A 21,463-nucleotide genomic window follows, 5' to 3' on the forward strand; every position below is an offset into this window, starting at 1 on the left:
TAGGTGCCCGGACTGGAATTTGTTACTTTCTGTTGAATGGTAAGCTCTGTGGATTCCTTTGGATATAATTACTCATCAAAGTTAAATCCTGATCCTGCAAAATAGGGTTTTACCCTATTGTGGTTTTCCTGTGAGATAAGAAATGGGGTGGGGGTGCTGACAACAGGGTGCGGGGCTTGTGGGCCTGTCCAGGTTGCCGACCACTACCTGGTGAGCCCTTCCCCAGTCACCGTCTTGGAGGCTGCCAGGCCAGGAAGGGGCCTGAGCATGTCCGCCTCCTAGGAAAGTGCCCCATCTGCCACTACGGTGCTTCCCAGTCCTGTGGGTTTCACACACCAATCACATCTCCAGAGAATTGCTGGGGACTGACTTAGAGTTGCCTAATTTCATTTTGACCAGGGCATTTATAATTTGATGAAGATTTGAACAATTTAAAACGTTTGCCATGTACCATCTTGATCATTTCATAGAAGAACATTTTGACTTGAAAAACTGTAGGAAGGGCATACCCCCAAAGCAAGCGTGGCCCTTTAATGGGGAAAAGCTTGCTGTAGACCAGAACATCATCATCTCAGATGGGTGCCATCCCTGGGACAGCGCTCATCTCTCCTCTTGTTGTCCCTTTACTCTATTGGACACTTTCCTGGTGTGGCCCATGAAAGTCCCCAAAGTTCCCTAGAAGAAGCCCACAACTCGGAGACCACCTGTGTGCTGAGGTAAGGACACAGAGTGCTCTGACGTAAGCGGCTTTTGGTCTGTAGTTGTTCATCATGTGCTTTAGGTGGCATGTCCCCCCACTTTCAGTGACATCTGCACACAGTCCTTTATCAACAAACTGGGAGAATTCTCACTCTGTTTTCCATAGTTAGACGAGACGCTTCCTGCCGGAAGGTACTCCTGACTTCACTCTCAGTTTCAAATCGTTTCTTCCAGTGCTCGCTGGCCTCCTGCATTTCTTGTATCTTACTGATCAGCTTCTCTTTCTCTTTGGTGTGTATTTCATTTTGGGCCTCTAGGGTCCTGAGAAAAAGATAAAGGAAATTTTGGCACCAGTTTTACCGTCATGGAGAAGTCACTTGTCATAGCAAACACTGATTATTTCCAAAGACAGAAAAATACTTGGGCCAATTGATGTGTAAAGTGAGTAGTACCTAAATAGGAAAGTCTTTGAGGTGGGGGTGGGGGTGGGGGTAGGGGTGAAGATCAGGGCTGGCTGGGTGTGGAGCTGCCCACGGTTGCCCCAGTCTCCTTAACTTGATAAGAGATTCCTGCCTCCACTCTGCCACAGGATGCTGATGGCTGCCCCAGGACACCCACATCCACTCACACCCTTATGACCAAAAGTCCAGTGATTAGGTCCTATGTGAATGGCCTGGGGGCCAGACTCTCAAAAACCCAGGGAGAAGAGAAGTAGAGATCCAAGACTGTCTCGCCACTTTCCTACTATTTGGGATCCTCATTTCACCACCATCCTACCAATAAAGTCACATGACTAAAATCCTCCCTAGGACATAGGGCATCCGTGTACGGCTCTGAAAGGTAAGTGTGTCAGCCTGTTGGCGGCAAAACATTTTCCCCCCCACAAGGCTCCACCTCAGCACCAGGCCCTCTAGGGGTCAATTTGCATATCTGGGGGGATTATCCGTAAAGACTCTCTGTCACATGGATTTCAAGCCTGACCCTGCTCTGAGAAAACCTGTTCTCTCCCACACAATCTTATTTCAGCAGTGTTTTGAACAGACGATCCATGTTCTAAGGGCATAAAAAGTGAAAATTATGTCCCCACTGCTGGGCACCAGCCATCCGGTTACCCTCCCTGGAACAAGCAATGTCTTGATTCCTGTATGTTCTGCCAGGTGTGTTTGTGTGTGTGTGTATTGTGTGGTGTATACATATGTGTTTCTTTCCTTCACATATGAATGGTAATAGATCATCTATCTTAATCAGCACCTTGCGTTTCTGGCTTTATAACATATCTTGGTTTCTCCCACAATTTCAGAAAAGAAAGCATTGCATGAGCATGAGCTCAAAGAGTATACACATTAACACTTACTCTCTTTGTGTTCCTTCTTCTTCTCGATTGCGGTTCAACTGATTAGACAATTCTTCCAGTCTGCCTGTAGTGGGAAGAACTGTCTTTACTTTGGGGTCACGTTTTGATTTACATTGGGTCTTGCTTTGAAACAGTCCTAAGCTGTTTCCTGCTTGAGATTAGGTTTTGTTTGGTCTGAACAATGTTTAAAAATTTTCAAAGCCATTATTCCAAAATTGTGATATTCCACATAAAAATCTGGTTTTCTGGCTTTTCTTTAAAGATAGGGATATCAAGCAACACTGGGGCCAGTATTCCCACTTGGCAACAATCAACGGAGCTTGGAAGCCACCGCACCCTCTAAATGTCTTGCCCCTTACAGTCCCCTCCACTCAGCCCACTTCTCACATTTATGTCACCTGGCTGGGCCCCTGGAGAACCAGAGTCTGAGATGCTGGGGTACAATGACTTCTCTGTCATTTCCTGGACAAGGAATCCATTTTCTAAAAGCAGTTTCGTGACAGTTTCAGTTACCTTTCATGCTTTCCGTTTGTTCATTCAGGCGGATTTCCAGATCATGCTTCTGTTTCTCCAGTTCTGAAATCTGCTGTTTAAAGTCTGGGATCATCTTTAGAGAAGAATTAGAAATATTTGAATATGAAATGCTTTTGTCTGTGAGCTTCAAAATCTCAGAGCTTCTCGGAAGCAAACTAGACCATGTAGGTGTCTAACCCCAGGGAGCATATGTCGGGTTCGGTTGTGTAGGAGGGCCAGCCAAGGCATTAACCTGGTTTGGCATTACAATTTTTTACCTCAAGATCTAGAGAGTCACAAGCAACACCAGCGTGTCTGGAGGGAGTGGCTCTCACACAGCTACACCCGTGATATCACCGAGCTCTCCCGGAGGAGAAGGAAGAACCCTGTCTAGGAGGCCGTGTGGGGGCTCTGCTGTGGTGAGCCAGTCTCTTCAGCTCCGGCCCAGAAAGGTCATATCCTCATCTAGGAACACGAAAATCATCTCAAAGAGGTCCGCCTGCGCCCTGTGATTTCTAGGTGGGGTGCCGCTCTGTTAGTGGAGGTCTGGAATGATCTAGTATGTTTCATGATCCTCTGTCCTTGTCTGTCTGTGTATTTCTATAAATGTCACTCACATCCACCCTCGGTCAGGTAAATAGCTTTTCTGTCATCCAAGTGTATGAAAACACGTGTGCCTCTGAAGTACATGTGAAGAATACTGGTTTGTGCATTTGGATGCCTGTTTCTGCAATGTTCCTCAGTAAAGGTTCATCCAAAGAATAAACAAAGACATGAAGGCCCTTAACCACTGCTGCACACATCTGCTGTGCCTAGAGCTACATCTCATTTGTGACACAGCCCGGAGATGTCCTAATACTCTCAGGTTAGGCAGAAGAGAAGGAAATGGTAAGAAAGCTGAGACGGGGTAACCTAAGAGGTGGGTTCTTAGGAAAGCATGGTATCCTGGAAGGTGGCAGAACAAAGAGCAAGGAGGAAGACGGACTGATTAACATCACCTGATGTTGCTGAGAGATAAGATGGGGGTGAAAAGGAACACATTGGGCTCAGCCGTGTGCAGGCAGACTTGGTCAGTGGTTGGGGCTTAGGACAGAATGGCGTGGCTGTGGGGGAGTTGGGAGGTGAGTGCAAAAATCCATTAGGTGACCACTGAGAAGCCTGGCCAGCTCCCCACAGAGAAATGGGGTGGTGGCTACAGATGATGTGGGGTTAAGAAAGGGATATTTTTTGAGTCAGGAGATTCCTCCAGGATTTCTCCAAGGCTGAGGCATGGATGAGACAAACACTGGGATGGGGTGGGGGCAGGGAACAGGTGTCACGGAAGAGAGAAGTCCTTGAGAAAATGAGATGAGAAGCACAAGCAGAGGGACAGACCTGAACACATGCCCCACTCCAGAGTCATTCCTCTACCTTAGCGTTTTTTGTCACTTTCCAAGAGGTTAGGGCTAGACTTAAAAAAACACAGATTTACAAAATACAGGTGTATACCACAGAATTGGGACCCATCCCCTCTCAAATCAAAGTGCTCTCCAGCCCAGGGTAACTTGATAGTTGTATCTTTGGACCCAGCTATTTCACTTCTAGAAAACATAATTCTGATCCATCGTTTACTGCCAAGAAACTGAATTTTATCCCACTGTTAAATGACATCTCTAGAGTAATGGCCACCCCCGGGGCCCACGGCTAAGCCTGTACCATGTTCTCCGATGTTAGCCTGGTGACTTCATGACGGATACTTTCATTGATGTCAGTCTCTTCTCTAAATAATTTCTGCAGGTGGTTGATCTCTTGACTTAGGTGCACCACTTTGAAGTTCAAAGCTTCGATCTCCTTTTCATAGGAGTCCTTCTGGGACTGGAAATGGCTCTCCAACACGCTGTCGGAGGAGGGGGGCAAGAAGTGAACCATATGGTCCTTGTTCTGCTGGTCTGCTGACTGTGAGCATGGACATGCGCAGCAGTTAGGAACATTCACAGTGAGCGCTATGTTAAGGATGCAAAGTTTATGTGTACACACATAGTGACAGGTTACGGAATTTGGTATGGAGAATTATAAAATCCTTCTAGCCAGTTAGGAAGCATTATGTTGGATTAATATGCAGCTAATGGTAAAAAAATTTTAGACATTATTAAAATTACATGTTATTAGTTTAAGAATATGTTTGGTATGCAACTATAGTAAATATTCATTAAGTATGCATGTGTCAGACTCAGAATGTACAGCACCAACAGTGAACCCTGACGTAAACTACTAACTCAGGGTGATAATGACGGATCAATGTAAGTTCATCAAGTTTAACAAACGTACCACTCTGGTGGGGGTTACCAACACTGGTGTTGTTGGGGAGGGGAGGGAAATCTCTGAGAAATCTCTATACTTTCTGCTAAACTTTGCCATGGACCTGAAATTGCTTTAAAAGATAAAGTTTGCAGGACACCTGGGTGGTTCAGTGAGTTAAAACCTCTGCCTTCAGCTCAGGTCATGACCTCAGGGTCCTGGGATTGAGCTCCACATTGGGCTCCCTGCTCAGCAGGGAGCGTGCTCCCCCCCACCCCCCATCTCTGCTTGCCTCTCTGTCTACTTGTGATCTTTGTCTATCAAAAAAATTAAAAATAAATAAATAAATAAAAGATAAAGTTTGCAAATAAAAGATTACAGCAAATTTCTCAAATTTAAACATAGTTATATCTGTACGGCAACACTGGCTACCTTATTTGATATCATCTGTTTTCCCTGTATAGATTATAGGTTTTACGACTCAGGAGTTTATCCTATAAAAAGATTGTTTTTTATTATTAAGCTCATTACTTAATTCTTGAAATACTTCCAGTGATTATTAGATCATTCTACTACTCCACTCCAAATTTCTTTTGTGTCAAATCTATGGAAGGTAAACTTTTGACTTTCAATATTTATTATCTCTGAAAATCAAAAAGAACTCCGGGAGAGTTTCTTACTGTGTTGCTTTCTTTAGTCCTTCATAAGCAAACCAAAGTTCTCCATCCTCATTTAAATGTTCCAAATCTTCCAACGAGAGCCTGGAATTTAAGGGGAGTATGAAAAGCAATCATCTCACTGATGTGCAAAATGATTCTAAAGGTTTGGTAACGCAAAAATGATTACCTGCTTCTAACATCTTCAATGTCGTAACTTTCAAGAAGTTGTTTGGTGATCTCGGACATCTTTTCTGAGAGGAAAAGGCAGAGCTGGTATAAATGACATTTCTGCATGATTTCTCTTCTCCCATTCCCTTTTTTGGTCCTACTTTTCTAGATTTCACACAGCTAACCATACCATCAGCTAACTTAGCAGCTGTTCAACCAATCAACTAACCAACCTACCAGCTATGACATCAACCAGCTATTCAACTTGCCACTTGTCCAACCAACCAGCAAACCAACTGGGCTCATCATACCAGAGGATACATTTCCTTAGCGGTGATGCCCGTGGTAAACTGGGTCTGCGCCCGTAGGCTCAGTGACTCTTATTTTTCTTACCTCTCATTTCCCGTTTCTGTGACTGCACGTGTTTCTCCACATCTATCTTCTGTGTCTGAAGTAGCTCTATCTCCTTTTCAAACTCAGAGATTGTCTGTATCATGGCAGTGACGGTACCGGGTAAAGAAGAAGTAGATATTATGGCTTATACCAGACAAAGAGAATACGAACACGGTATCGTGCATCTACCCAAGACAGCCTCACCCAGCTACCATCTTGTTAAATCATCACTGCCCACACATTGTGGCCTTGAAGTATGTTTCACTGCTCAAAATGTGGCTACTTATTCCCAGATGTAGTCAGTTGTAGCAATAGAATTGGTTTTCTTACTACATAAACGGAAAAATAGCTTCTTACTTCAAGGTTGGGCTGGGCTGGCCTGGGGAGGAAGGGGGCCCAAGAGGAGTAAAACCTAAGGGGCTAAATTCTCTTTCACTGGTACGATGAACTCTTGGGGCAGAGCCAAGGATACCCGGGAGGCTGGGAGTTGGCTGAGGAGGAGCAGAGGTTGTGGGGAAGAGGCTGTATTCTGTCTTTATTACATTGTGAGGCCAGACTGAGTAAGGGTCACAGGTGTGAGGGATTGTAGCTCTGGGAGATATGCAGTGGGAAATAACTCTGCCTTGATATTTTCTCAATTTGTCTAAGTGTTTGAGGGCCATAGCCCCAGTTTCCTCAGAGGGTGAGGAGAAAGATCCAACTGACATTTACCAATCACTTCACATACATGACCTCTTCCTTATAATAGGCCCCTCGGTGATGGAGTAATAATTTACAGATGAGAAAACTGGGGTGACAGAGGGGAAATGGCATGCTCAGGGCCACACAGGGAAGCTGATGGGGCCCCAGGACTGTCCAATCCAAAAGCCCTGCTCTTGGTAACGTTTTGACAAATGTTCCAAGTCATAGATGTGCTTACTTCCAGACTGATGATGTTTATTTTCTGTGAAAATCAGATGAATCTTAATATACCACATCAGAGGGTTTGGGCCATGTTTCCTACCAAAGAGGAAGTGAGTGACAAATAGTGGGGTCTCACTCAAGGGCAGCCCTATGATGTCCCAAGATACAGACTAGGCAGAGGACACGACTCCCAGGGATTGATGCGAGCCTCATGTGGTTGCTAAGAGTGAAGCAGTCAGAGCAATACGTGGTCTTCCCCGATCCCACGGTCCAAACTCTTCCTTCTCAATGACAGGAAACTGGGACCCAGAGGATGTGGACAGCTCTCTTGTCAAGAGGTGACCTAGATGGGATTCCTAGTTTCTTCTAAACCATGCGTGGCTATTCCACGACCATTACAGCAAACATTTGCATAATCTTAACAACATTCTACCAACATGTATTTCACTTATTTAGTGGAAGCTTAAAAGCTTTCCAAACTCACACTGAGATATTTTGCACTGAAGAACACAGGGACACTTGGGTGTTTTCTGGTGTAGGGAAGGAATTCAGTTAAGCCTTGACTGTCCAAGCAGGGATCACTGCTTTTGTGGATTTTCTGATAACAATTTAAAACATTCTGATAATAAGGTATTTTAATTTTAAGACAGGTGTTTATAGAACTATAACAACATGATGGAATATAGAAGAAGGGCTCACATCAATTTATCATTTAATCTGGAAGTGTTCTCTAGGTCAGCATATTTGAATAACTTCACTTAATTTCAAAAGAGTTAGAAAGCTGACTTTTAAAATATGAAAACGAATGACTGGTGAGTCAAAGGCAACTTGGGGGTTCCTCCTTAGAAGAACTGAAGGGATCAGGATCCTTTAGATTTTGGCCTTATTCAGATGCTCTTAGCTATCTGACCCCACGGGTCTGTGGAAGTGCCCCCTCTGTGCGGCTCACACGGCACAGCCAGGGAGCTCATCTGCAGGCGGGAAGCCCCTACTACCTTTGCCTGCTTTCTCAGTTGGGCCACCTCCCCCTTTAAGCCATCGGAGGTGACCCGTTCTTCCTCTAGCTGGTGCTGCAGGTGCGTTTTCTCCGCTCTGAGAGCTTGAATGTCTTCTTTCAAAGACCAGATCTGCTTCTCGTAGTCTTGTGTTTTCAGTTCAAAACTTTTTTCAAGAAGTCTAGACGCCAAAAAAAAAAAAAAAAAAAAAAAAAAGAAATGAGTAATTGAGAATTTCTCTAAAGTCTTTACCATGAATTAGAACAAGACATCATTTTGAAAGTAATGAGAAGAGACTCGGAAAGGAGACAAGTTAATTAGGATCCACTGTGACCGTTCCAACAGACAATGGCCTTACTTTTAGCTGCCAGTTTCCTGTCCCCTTATGTTAGGGAAGCTTCTTACACCTTCTGATCTGAGAAATGTAGCTCTACTCTGATCACACAGAGGAGACATAGGATAGGGAGGCTAAACTCCAAGACTCAGCAGTGGTGGGATACTCCATTCCTGAAGCCACCCTAGTTCCGTGGGGTTCCCTGTGGTCTCTTGGAGGGGCCCTTCCCTTCTCAAAGACCTTGGCACAGTCTGCCATGCCCTGGCCCCTGCTGTGTTCCAAGGATCCTGGAACTCAAGGATTCTAAGGATCCTGGCTAGGTCCTAAATAATTTAATACAGCCATTTAACATGTCAGAGGGCCAGCCCTTCAATGTTCTACAATAACCTGCAGCAAATCCAGGTGCCTAAAAGTCCGTGGAAATCCAATTCCTGGGACGCCTGGGTGGCTCAGTGGGTTAAGCATCCACCTTTGGCTCAGATCACAATCTCAAGGTCTTGGGACTGAGTCCCAAATCGAGTTTCTTGTTCAGTGGGGAGCCTGCTTCCCCCTCTGCCCCACTCCCTGCTTCTCTCTCTCTCTCTCTCTCTCTCTCTGACAAATAAAATCTTAAAAAAAAAAAAAAAAGAAAGAAATCCAATTCCTTGTGAGATGATTGCTCTATTAAATATGGGGTGACTGACCAAGAAAATAACCAAAGAGAGACATGACCTAGACCAGCCCAATGTAGCCCAGAGGGTCCAGTCAGAACGGAAGTAGTCCCAAGGGCTCCACGAGTTTATAAAATCATCGCTTTACTGGCCAAGCTCTCATCTCTGCTTGTTTTATGACCGGCTTCCGTAACACAAAGGGAGAACCCCCAGGAGGAGAATCACATTCCCAGTAGGTTTGTGTTTCATTTCCTTTCACAGATATTAACAAACTTCTTAACTTTGTTCTCCGGTGTTTCAAAAAACCACTGTGCTCCTAAGAAGACAGTAGAGCACTTGTAAAGGAGCAAACTGCAGCCAGACGTCCATGCTGAAAGGATCGCAGACTTGTACCTATGCGGGCTGGGAGCCACCCACAGGCTGCGGGCATCTGGGCGCCCCTCATGGGTTGTGACAGGGGCTAAAATGTCCCCAATCAGCTGAAAGGACCAGTCCATGCTACCGGTGGGAGCTGATGAAGATGGTGAAGAACTTGAAGTGACCTGGCCTCAGCCTGCCTCTCCAAACCCCCTCTCCACATGATTGCTCCACCTGCCCTCATGCATAGTGGAGGCCAAAAACTGAGCTCCTTTCCTGGAGTTGAGTGTTCACCGACAAATAAAATTTTCAAGGTGAAGAACCCAATCTCCCTATTCTAAAACTCACATAGGATTGTGAAACACGTATCTGGTAACTCTTGGAGCTCTTGGGTACGTTCCCGCCACTAACAATTTGGCATCCTGCTCCTTACTAAGACTCGGGCTCCTCTGCCAACCAAGCGGGGAAGGCATATGTCCTTCCACCCAGCTTTGAGCCTTCCAGCCCCCAAATGAAACATGCCAAGGATATTTTGTCTCTCCCCAACACCCTGCCACATATCCCTACTTTCAGATCTAAGAGCTCTGAGTTGACTCTCTAAGAAAGGGGAGTGTAGACTGCAGCCTTTGCAGATTAGCAGGGTGTTTGGTACTGAGCTAGGGCAGGTGGGGCTGGCAGAGTACAAGGTCATGGGGACCTGCCTCAACTATTGTGAGGTGGGTTCCACCCCTATTGACTGAGGCAAGAGTCAAGTTAACAGACACAACAGACAGGGGAGGGAGGCAGGCTTATTTCCTAGGCAATAATTTTACTTCTTGGACTTGATGGAAGCTGAAAGGGAGGGCCGTGTCTGAACTTCTGTCTTAGCCATGAAGGGAAAGTGGGAAATTCCTGGGGGTCCATCGCCCACTGCTGAAGGACGGGAGACGGGCCTGAAAAGTGCACCCTGGGGGCCTCGGCTCATACACATCGGAGTCCCTCACTTCCTACAGATATTCACCTCCCCGCTTTCCTGGATCTGTGACCTGCTATCAGCAAGCTGAGAAGCAAAATATAAAACAGGAGAGAGAGAAGGAAGCAGTAACTTGAAGGCAAACCAGATTACATACATTCTCTGTTCTTGCTCTTTTTGCACATCATCAAAGAGCTGCTTGGTGAGGTCGTCCATCTTTTCTGTGAAGAGAGAACGCCCTTGGAAATATGTCTGCACCCAGTACCTCGAAGGCGTCATGTCACACGTAAGAAAGCGTGGCTGTGAGAACAATCATGGGCTACTTGGGATGAGTAGGACTGAAGATGGGAGGGTTACGGCCACTTTTTATAATTTAGAAATCAGAAATGCAGGCAAGAAGGGGAAATAATAATTCTCACAAACTGGTCATGCTGGAAATGTGTGAATAGTTTCATTTATAGTACTTTTTTGGTCTGGGTATTACTTGTTTAAAAAGGCATAATTGGCTTTGAGACAATATATATGACTATTAAAAGCACACAGACACCCCCTGGGAAGGACAATGGTCAGTTTATGATGGGGTTTCAGTCTTGATACTGTCAACGCTTCAGACTGGAGAATACCTTGTTGTGGAGAGGGGGCCGTCCTGTGCAGTGACCACCCAAACTGTCTCTGACAGAGGCCATATGTCCCCCGGCAGAGGGGAGCCAAAGTGGTTCTCTTGGCTCACCATGGTCATCATTCACCATAACCAAGAAAACGATTAAGTGTCTGTCTTCATCTGGGGAAGAGGAAGTCTGACAAAGCTGCTGTTGCCTTTCAGCACAAGAGTCTCCAACAACAAACAGTAGGTTGAGGCAACACTGGGCAGCCGGAAGCCACGTACATTCTGAAGCTGTGACAGTCCTGGGTTCACAACACATCCACACACGACAGGTGCCTTGAAAATGGGGTAACCCATCAAAGCCTGACATCTCTATCTGTACTTCGTTGACATCCCATCTTTGACTTCTACCTCACTTCTGAATCCTGCCCCAGAGGGGAGCCCCAGGAGGAGGTGATGAAAGCTACCCTGAATTACTTGATTAAAAAAAAGAAAGAAAGAAAACAAAAAAACAAGGGCGCCTGGGTGGCTCAGTGGGTTAAGCCGCTGCCTTCGGCTAAGGTCATGATCTCAGGGTCCTGGGATTGAGTCCTGCATAGAGTTCTCTGCTCGATGGGGAGCCTGCTTACTCCTCTCTCTCTCTCTCTGCCTGCCTCTCTGCCTACTTGTGATCTCTCTCTGTCAAATAAATAAATAAAATCTTAAAAAAAAAAAAAAAACAGTATTCAAATGAGGTATCAAATGTCCCTGAATCAAAAGGACTGCCTCAGAATGTCATGATTCAGCCAGAAGATACTAGAAAAATGTTTAAGCTCTAATTTAGAAGCCAGCATATTTGATATAATTTCAATTTTTACTTCACTCACAGAATCAGCTTTCGTTCTGGTGCTTACTAAAATTTAGACCATTTGCCAAGGGGTGAAAAAGCTGCCTGAGTGTGACTTTCTTCCTGGGAGCCATGGATGGTGTCCATGTTGGAATTTCAAAAAGGGGAAATGTGTGGTAACATCCCTTAGTCACAGGTCCCAGGGTAAGCAAAGGCTGGTGCTTTTCACACAATACTGTTTGCCACATGTAGAGAGACCCATATGATAAGCACTTTATGAACACTGGGTTTGAAAGTTTTCAGGCACTTTTTGGAAGGAAATATAAAATTATGGACCCAAACATGTCAGTGCTGTCAAATATGTACTTCTCAGGACACATTTGTGGGAATTTAAATGTCCTTATGGGAAAAATCACTTAGAGTTAGAAGAAAGAGCAAAATATACCCAGGAGCCGTATATCGTAATAAAAAAAAACAGAGGTAGGCAAGCCCTTCCCTCATTCAGGTCTTAGGTTTCTTCAGGTTTGCTCTGACCACATGTGCCCATCAACACCTATATCATGGTCCTCAGAGACCTAGTGGACACCACAGGTCATCTGGAGCAGGAGGACACTCCCGGGCTTGGCAGCCCCTTTCTTGCTCAGCTAGTCAGGACTCGGGGTGTTTATTTCCTCCTCCTGACACATGTTTCTCCACACGCTGACCTGCACCCCCAGGCTCCTCTGGACCCTGGTGTATCCACTGCCTGCTAAGCTTCCGGTGTGTGCCAGATCCCCAGGCCTGAGCTACCAAGGCCCTGCTGCCCCGTCAGGGCTCGCAGAGAAGAGCTCTGGACAGTACAGAGAAGCAAGTGCGGTCATTTCTGCCATCTGGACGGGAACCATCAGGTTCCCATTCTCATTGGGATTGAGCAAGTGCCTACAGGTAGCCTCTGAGTGAGACAGAGCTAGGCTCAGGGTGCCTGTTTCATGCCCCTGAATGAAGGGAATACCACTGGTTCCAAGTGGCTGTGTCAGAAATCTCAGGGGGGCTACTCAAGGGCTCAGCAGGGCCTTCCCTCACAGCCAGGGCAGGAGCTGGGGGAAGTGACTGCTTACACCAAGTCATTCAGACAGATCTGAAATCTGACTACAGACTCTCGGCCAGCAGCAGCATTACTGCAGCGTTACCCTGCCTGTGCATCATATCGCCACAAAGGTGTCAAAAAGACCCACATCTGAACCATCCCGGCCGCACCACGCACAGACACCACCTCCTGATGGAAGGGTTCCAGGCTGACAGCCCAGCCATCTGCATTTTGCAAACGGCCCAGGCGCTTCTGAGACAGGGATTGCTGTGCCATCGGACAAAAGATGGGAATGCAACAGAAGAATCTGTAGGGTAACGTTACCACAACTTAAGTATAGTTGCTCCTTGCCAAGCAAAAAGCATTCTCATTTCACTGGGAATGCATCAGAGATTCCTGATTCTACCTAAAACTCAGTTCACGCCAACAGGTATTTCCCGAACGCCTGGACAGGTGAGCACGTGAGAGCACGCCTCGGGCTACCGTGGGCTCTACCTTTCAGCTCTTCAGTCTTCTCTTGAAGCTGCAGCTCTATTTGCTCCTTTTGTATTTCCAGTTCTGAGTTATGCTTCTGAAGCTTCGCCAGTTTCTAGGGAAGGGAAGAAAAAAAGCTTTTTAAAAAAACTCACTTTAAGTTTTGTCACCACAGCTTTTCTTGGTGAAAGGCTACATTTTTGCCCATCCATCCTTCTGTCCATTCATCTGTCTGTCCGTCTCAGCTCCTATCCATGGCTGATAGCTGGCGCCAGCCCCCTGCTGCGTTCCATCTCACACAGGGGACCTGTGTGACTTCAAGCAGACACGGTTCTCAACCTGGCCAGGCAATGGCTGAAGTCAAGGAGCAGTCACCAAATCCAAGGTTTCCTCAAAGTAAGAAAATGCCTCTATCCTTTTCTGGAAGCTTCTCAATAGCCAAGGTATGCATATATTTAATAGGCTGAAAATAATTTATGATACAAAGTGGAACCACACTTTGAGAGTATTATTACTCAGGAAGAATGTGTGATTGGGACAGAAGCTCTATTATCTTAGCTTTTCCTAGTAAAGTATCTGTTGAATCATGCTGATGGCTGCTGACAGGCAGTGCATGCCATGGGAGGGGGCCCTGGGGCTCCAGGCTGCCCCAAACCTGGGTGCCGTAGGACTTTGGAAAGTACAGGAGAGTGGAGGGTAATAAACACCACTGCTTCAGAGAATGGCAGCTCACAGTTGTGCAGGTCTCCATGGTAGGCACATGGCTAAATGATTTCATCTGACAACTTTATCCTTACAAGGACTCTGTCAGTCCCTTTTTGTTACTCCCATCTTACATCAGAGAGGGTAGGGGACTTGCCCAAGGTTGCCCAACCCAATGGCAGCAAAGACGAGATCTGAGCCGGAGACATCTGATCTCTGTCTACTGCTCATTTTACTCAACTACAGAGACGAAAACCTGCCCCAAACTTTGCACTGCTGTTCTGGGGAAGATGCTTCAGGGCATGCTCCAGAAGGACAAATGACAGGGGACCAAGATTCTCATTGAAGAGAGATAAGCATCTAGCCAGAGTTTCTTTGCTTTAAAAGGGTTTTCATCACTTCACATTAGTTGAAAAAAAAGGAAACCTCATGTTGCATGTCTTGAAGCACGAGTCTCCTCCCCTTCCCCCAGATTCTAGGCCTTTGATCTCCTCCCCTGAAAGGTAGACCCCCCTTTGTTGATGGACGCCAATAGCAAAATCTGATCTGTTCTGCAGAAATCTGCTTTGTGGGAAAATGCTGTCCCGTGACCTCTTGCCCAGAAGGACTCGCATAGATTTCCATAATCACGACCAGCACAGACCTCTTCCATGGCAGCCTTATATTTCTTCCCCTTCTCCTCATAACTGTGCCTGTGGGCAGCTGCTTTGTCCAGCTCGGATTCCAGTTTCTGAATCTTCTCCGTGTCACCGGCCCGAAGAGCGGCGAGGCTGGTCAGCTTCTCTACCAGCCCATGGTTCTCTTTGTTCTAGAGGACAAAACAGCAGATATTTGGGGGTTTATCCCAAATAAAGAAGCAATTCCATTTGCCTCTCACAACATTTGACATGGTATCTAGATCTATCAGGGCTTTATCTACACTGATCACAGTTTTAGTTACAATGGCACGTATGAGTGTCTTCATCCCACAACAAATAGCAAGGCAGATGTGGTCAGGCACACTTCCTGAGCTGATGGCACTCTGAGTGCAGGACCAGCCCAATCCTGGAGCTCTAAGACAACCCTAATGCTATGGAATACACTGTGTCCCCTGCTGCCCCCAAAGTCACATGTTACAGTCCTAATACCCAACACCTCAGAATATATAGAGATAGGATCTTTAAAGACAAAATTAAGGCAAAATGAGGTCATATCGGTGGGCCCTAATCCAGTACAATTGGTGTCCCTATAAGAAGAGATTAGGACACAGACACTGCAAGTCAAGAAGGGACAACTCAGTAGAGACCAACTCTGCCAATACTTTGATCTTGGCCTTCTAGACTCCTGAACTGTGACAAAAGAAATGTTTGTTGTATAGGCCACACAGGCTGTGGGTGTTTGTTATGGCAGCCCCAGCAAATGAACATGCCCAGGGTGGAGCCCTGGCAGCGTCAGGACCCCCCACAGGCCCTCCTCCCAGCTGTCACTGCAGCGTTGTGGTACTGGTCCGCACAAGACCCGGAAGGCGCAGGACTGCCGCACAAGAGCACAATAAGGAGAAACTGCATCCAAACTTCAAGGGGTTTTTTGCACATTTATCCATTCGCTAAGGACTCCTAAGCCTCTGTTCGTGGCTAAGTCTTAAGTTTCCCCTAGGAGAATCTCAGTATTGTTTGGGACAGGCCCAGAAGTGAGTTTTACAGATCTGGACGCTGCGTATGACACAGCCCTTCCCCACTGACTAAGAGCATGTGGATTTTTGTTTCCCACCAGTGGAGATGGTATGAGAGGTCTCCCCAAAATAGGCAGGGCTGCAGTTAGACCATATAGACCTTTGGGCAAATTAGAAAGGAGCAACTTCTCCGAGCCAACACAGTACTAAGGGAGCATGGCTTGGCATGTGGACATCTTTGTGCAGGTGAGAAAAAAGCACTCCTGTCTCAAGGCAGCTTTGTACCAGGACACATGTGTTGGCAAAAGCAAAGTTAGCCTGGATTTCAGCCCCACTTACACTCTTCAGCAGCTGACCTTGCACAGTGTACAACCTATACAATTGCATGGAGCAGACTTTTACAGTGTACTTCTGTTTTCTGAATAAGGTGGTCCACATAATCTATCTGAACTTCCTAACATGGGCATAAATCTTAACAGCATTAGCTAAGGAACTGGTCCAGGACAAAATAAATCAGTTGGAAAAATACATATGAAAGATACATTATGAACACCTACCTGATCTTCTAGCTTTTTCTGCAAATGCTGGACCCTGTAAGTGAGCTGAATGTTGAGCACAAATCGTCGGATACTCTGGAATCTGCGTCGGGCCAGCCATGCCCGTGCGTATTTCTGTAGGATCACAGCCTTGTGTTCCTCCAGCATCTTTAAAACAAGATTTTTTGAAACGCAGATTGGTTCCCCACTGTTTCTCTTATCAACTCCTCTAACATTGAGAGATGCAACTATTAAAATATTCTCACAGCGTAAAATACAAATTTCTTATAATTAACCCACAGAGTCCTATTATACCTAGACTTCTGAAACAATGACCAAGCTGACCTGTAGCAGACATGTACGAACACTAAGATACCAGCACTCCACACTCTCTATGAAGGTCTTCCTGCAGAAAAAGACCATCTCACTATGACTAAGAAAGTGCAGGGTCTCAGCCGTACCTTTCGGTATCTCCTCCTTGCCAGGAGTCCTCGGGTGTAGGCCTGGATGGTGATGGCAGCCACACGGATCAGCTGGTACAAACTGCGGACAAGATACCCACGACAGTACTTCTGAATGATGATGGCGGCCCATGCTTCTTTCAAGGCTGTTGCCGTAACAGCTTTCCTTGGTTAAAAACAATGCAGAGTGAACCTGTTATCCACAGAGCCCTGGTTTCCCTGGCACAGTGATGAGCTGGTGCAGCATTTTCTCCCCCCGACTGAGGAATAGTCAAATGTTTTGTAAATCTACCGTTAAACTCTAGAACTCATTGAGTCTAAGGCCTGCTGGAAGTCAGTCTCCTGCGGTTCCGTTCACCTGATCTGAATGTGGGCCTGCTCCAGGCCAGGGGAACAACGTGGCAACTTGCACGCTCCCCACATTCAGGCTGGTCAGTTCACGGTTGCTCACATATGTGAGAAGAAAAGGGGGCTTTAGCAGTGCACTTGCTCATTCAGCCTGGTGGGGAATCATGGAGCAGCTCTAGATCAGGGCTTGGCAAACTACAGTCTAGGGACCAATTCTGCAGCCTGCCACCTATTATTGTCCAGTGTTATGGGGACACCGCCACACCTGTCATCTGTATTTTATCCGTGCCTAGCAACAGCAAAGTTGGAGAGTTGTGAGAAACTGTCTGGCCCCCAAAGTCTGAATATTCGGCTCTTCCAGAAAAAGCTTGTCAACTCCTGTCTAAAGGATCAGAGGTGAAGACAAAGTTCTTCCCTTAAGAGCTGACAACCTCATGTTGCAGACTTATGAATGGCCAGGTGGGATAAGAGGAAAAATAAAGTAATGACTAAAAGATCCATAAGAGAGATCTTACAGAACTATCATTCTGCTTGTGAGTCAGCCATTGATGGAGAAGTGGGATTTCTGGAGACAGTGAAGGCTAGAAAAAGCATTTCAAGCTAAGGACCAGTGAACATATGGAGGCCTAAGTAATGCTGGAAATATTCAGAAAAAGAGAATTTGTCTGGAGCTGTCAGAATATAAGATACATGTAAAAAATAGTGAGGTTAGAAAAATAGAGACCATGTGTTATTGAAAAATGTAGTTATTGAATGTAGTTATTGAATACCCATTGCAGTGTATGAAAGCAGGGGCCAGGCTCTCCCAGAGTTTCCATTCTCATGAATGCATCTAGGCCATGGGGGGCCTTGAATGCCATGCCAAAGACTGAGTGTAGGAAACAGGGGTCACTGGAGGCATTAAGGACAAGAGGAGGGCAGCGGCTCCCACAGACTCTGCTTCCAGAAGACAGACAGCAGTGGGAGGCTGTGCTGTGGGACCAGGAGGCAAGGGGTGGTGGAGTCCTTATGCAGGACAGGGGATGGGAACAGAATGAAGGGACAGGCACGAGAGGTAAGCAGGGGTAGAACTGTCAGGCCACTGCGATTCCCAAACAGAAAGGGGGCCTGACCTGGGGAAGAAGATAACCCTGGCTTTTCCTGTCCTGAAGACAGTTGCTGTTGCTTGACTCAGAGGCACGGGGGTGGAGGGTGGGGGGCAAGCCCGACTATGTATATATGTAAGACGGTCACCTGGGGTGGGGTGGCAAAACCAGCTCAGGTAGAGGTCAGGTCCCGTGACACTGCCTGATCCTTAAACAGCTGCCTTCTCCGCTCCCCTCATGACATGCTAAGGACAGAGGCAGCGCCCATGCACACTAGTACATGCTGCTGTCAGGAAGGATACCCTCTCACTAGCCAACTTGGCATGGCCTCTGGGAAGCACTCAGTGAGGAGTAGGATTGGTGGAACTGCCCCCCAACTCAGCCATCCCCTTGGGAGGTGCTCAAGTTTGCTGGCAGAGCCTTGCCATGGATCCCCTTGAGTACTGTTGGCACCCCCTCTCTCTGCAGGTAGGTTGGTCAGTGGCTACTCACGGCATTTATGTAGGGACCCTGACTGCCTTTGGCATTTTCGCTTCCCGTGGAAAAGGGGTCCAGTCCCTATACCTGGTCTCACTTCAAAACCCTGATCAGAGCTTCAGGGTCCTAGAGGTCACCTCTGTTGTAGGAACAGTAGGCAGAGTTAGCACTCCCTGCCCCAAGGGTATGACCTTCTCATCTCCAGGCTCAAGGCCCCCTTTCCCTCTGACCCACCCCCTGGCTTCCTCTGCTCTGGTGTACCTCACGGTCTGCTGACCCCGGAAGTACTGCTGGATGGTCAGAGCAGCTTGTCTTTCTCGGAGGAACTTTTTTCTCTGGAGCCAGCCACGGATGTGCTTTTGTATCACAACACAACTCTGCCTGAGCTTATCCAGTCGGAGTTTCTCTAAATAGGCCACTTGTCCTGCTCTGAAGAAAATTTTGGTTTTACCAAACTGGTACTGATTAGAATCCTGGAAGAGAAAAATTATAGAATCAGAAATAAAAATCTTTCAGAGTTTCTAGAGTGTTTGGAAAAGATGTTTAGAGATTCAAAGATGCCAAAACATTGTTATTTTGACGCATCTGCTCCTTGACAGAAAGCAGAAAAATTCTAATCAGGACCTCAAAATTTATTTTTTGAGATGTCTGTTTAAAGCCACTGGGGGAAGAAATGGACTTGAGGTCCAGGGGTCCATCTGTGGGGTGAGAGCAGTGAGTGAATGTTCGGTGATTCTCAGTTGGGCTGTTGGGAAGCTTCAGCTTCTCTCGACAAGAGAGCAGAGCCTGGAAAGGTCTGATTTCTATCTTCATTTTGGTTTGTCTTCACCGCCCCCTTTCCTGGACATGGTACCTCTGTCTTCACTGCCTTCCCACAACTCACTGCTGCAGCAATGACCCAAATCCACACGGGGTGCCCTGTCTGGGACCCTCCTGGATCAGAGACTTCTCAGTTGACCGTGTGATACAAGCCAGGCCCATCGGAGCTCCTTCGATGGTGGAAAGACAACGTAGGAAGACTCTGAGGGAGGCTGGGGTTCGAGTCTGGGTCCCTAATGGTGACTCCTACTCTCACAAGATGATGCCCCCATGAGTGTGTCTGCTCTGACCTCAGCACCCAAACGCGCGGGGCATATTTTCTTCCTTGGCATTCATGACAATGCAGTTCTGAGACAGGCGGGTATGGAAACACACCCGGGAGATAGGCAGCGCGGTAAGAGCTTGTCACTCCTGGAGTCGAGAGAGACTGACCTGGATGAGCCTGTGTAAAACCACTTTGCACACCTCCTTTTTATCACGGAACGAAAGCTCCTGTTTGGTCATGAGCACACCATAGCGACTATAGAATTCGGTGTACGTCCACCTGCAAAGTCAAAGGGGATCTAAGGAAGCGTGGCAGCGAGGAGGCATGGCCCCTCTGCGGTTCCCACTGCTGATGGGGTGGTAGAGTCAGTCCTGGGATGACAGCACTGACCTTTGACCTCATCCTGCGTGGTCCCCATATCGTATTTCTACTAACACTCTGCCCCAACAATTGTGCTCTCCTCCCCCAGGAGCAGTGCAGGGGCGGCAGGTGGTGTTCACCAGCCACAGAAACAGGTGATGCGGTGGCAGTGGCCCATGTCCTACACACTGCCTGTCAGTGGCCCTCTTCTGGCCTTCTTAAAGCACAGTAGGAAAAATCTTGGGGGCATCTTCTGCAGGTATCTGACAAAAACGCCTGGCAGGCCCTCCCTTGGTTCTCAGCAGACCTGAAGTTGGGCCTTCCTCCCCCCCAGCACATGGGATGACCACGAACCTGGATGGGTAGCTCTGCGCACTGATGCGAATCGTCTCTAAGACGCCGCAGGCTCGCAGCTGCTGAGCAATCCTTCTGGAGTCGAACCTGAAAGAAGACGTGAGTCAGGAGATGGGTTAAGCCATGGTGACGGACAAACGTGCCTCGGAGCAGCGCCGCGGAGCCACCTGGGCGGGGGCCCTGGGGAGCCGGGTGGGCCTCTGCGTTCCCCACGCTGGCCCCCAACAGCCACTCCATGGACCCCCGGAAAACAGCAGCTCTGCCGGCTGACTGAGGTCTTGGAGAAATGAGCAACGGAGTCTGACGGTGGAAACAGGGAGGCGGCTTTGTGGGGAGAGGGCCTTTGGTTCAGCTTTGCAGGACAAGCAGAGTGGAGGAAATGTTCCCGCCCGCCCCCTCCGAGTGTCCATTTGACGCTAGAATTCCCTTGAAGGGACAGGGACACCGACCAGCTGAGGTCTGAGCGTCTGGTGGTCTCCCCAGACACTGGCCACCTCCAGGATGGGCCACATCCCTCAGACACCTCTCAGCTCTAGTCAGCTCAAAGAGACTCTGCAACGTCCACTTCTGAGCCTGGGGCTTTCCCAGGGGCTCCAGACAGCAAGCTGCACGTCTCATGCCATGTTGGAGGGGGAAACCTCTGTTCTGCCACCACCTTTCTTTCAAAAATCAAATTTTCTTTTTTACTGAGGTCTAACTGATAGGCAGCATCACAGTCATAGCTCGGAGGTGTGCAACATAGTGACCTGGTGTTTGTACACGCTGTGAAACGGTCCCACTCACCTCCTCCATAGTTACAACAGTTTCTTTCCTGTGAGGAGGGCTTTTAAGACCTACACTGTTAGCAACTTTCCAACACACAATATAGTATTATTAACTATAATGCCATTATAGTTAATAGTTAAAATATAACTATTAGTGACCATGCTGTACACAAATCCTTCCTATAAGCAAGGAGCTGCTCTGGCTTTCCCAGCTGCATGAACTTCATTTGTGGGCTATTCTTGGAAAGCTGGTCCCTTTGCTTTGGCCTGGAGACAAGCCCCCTGAGAGGGGCTGTGCTGGCTTGCGGTGCATGTGAAGGACCGAGTTGTTCTGAATTGTTAAAAAGCTAGAAACAGTAAACTTCAAGAGAATTATAAGCAAATTTTCCAACATTGTGACAGAAATGGCCTCCTGGG

At 47.2% G+C, this 21,463-nt stretch overlaps 1 protein-coding gene across 2 annotated transcripts in view; it reads right to left on the reverse strand.

Annotated features, from left to right (window-relative positions):
* Positions 1-21,463, reverse strand: part of MYO5C (myosin VC) — a 91,592-nt gene that overhangs the window by 26,791 nt on the left and 43,338 nt on the right. For both annotated transcript variants that reach the window (XM_059372842.1, XM_059372843.1), the window contains exons 17-32: positions 20,283-20,369; positions 19,736-19,847; positions 18,746-18,957; positions 16,575-16,740; positions 16,135-16,281; positions 14,570-14,734; positions 13,246-13,339; positions 10,412-10,475; positions 7,962-8,142; positions 6,064-6,157; positions 5,690-5,753; positions 5,524-5,604; positions 4,262-4,442; positions 2,567-2,660; positions 2,054-2,117; positions 852-1,020 (exon numbers count right to left, since the gene is read on the reverse strand). In XM_059372842.1, coding sequence (XP_059228825.1) covers positions 852-1,020; positions 2,054-2,117; positions 2,567-2,660; positions 4,262-4,442; positions 5,524-5,604; positions 5,690-5,753; positions 6,064-6,157; positions 7,962-8,142; positions 10,412-10,475; positions 13,246-13,339; positions 14,570-14,734; positions 16,135-16,281; positions 16,575-16,740; positions 18,746-18,957; positions 19,736-19,847; positions 20,283-20,369 — 1,975 coding nt within the window. The remainder of the gene's footprint in view (positions 1-851; positions 1,021-2,053; positions 2,118-2,566; positions 2,661-4,261; positions 4,443-5,523; positions 5,605-5,689; positions 5,754-6,063; positions 6,158-7,961; positions 8,143-10,411; positions 10,476-13,245; positions 13,340-14,569; positions 14,735-16,134; positions 16,282-16,574; positions 16,741-18,745; positions 18,958-19,735; positions 19,848-20,282; positions 20,370-21,463) is intronic.

The sequence above is a fragment of the Mustela nigripes genome, chromosome 13 (assembly GCF_022355385.1).
Source record: "Mustela nigripes isolate SB6536 chromosome 13, MUSNIG.SB6536, whole genome shotgun sequence".
Classification (NCBI taxonomy): Eukaryota; Metazoa; Chordata; class Mammalia; order Carnivora; family Mustelidae; genus Mustela; species Mustela nigripes.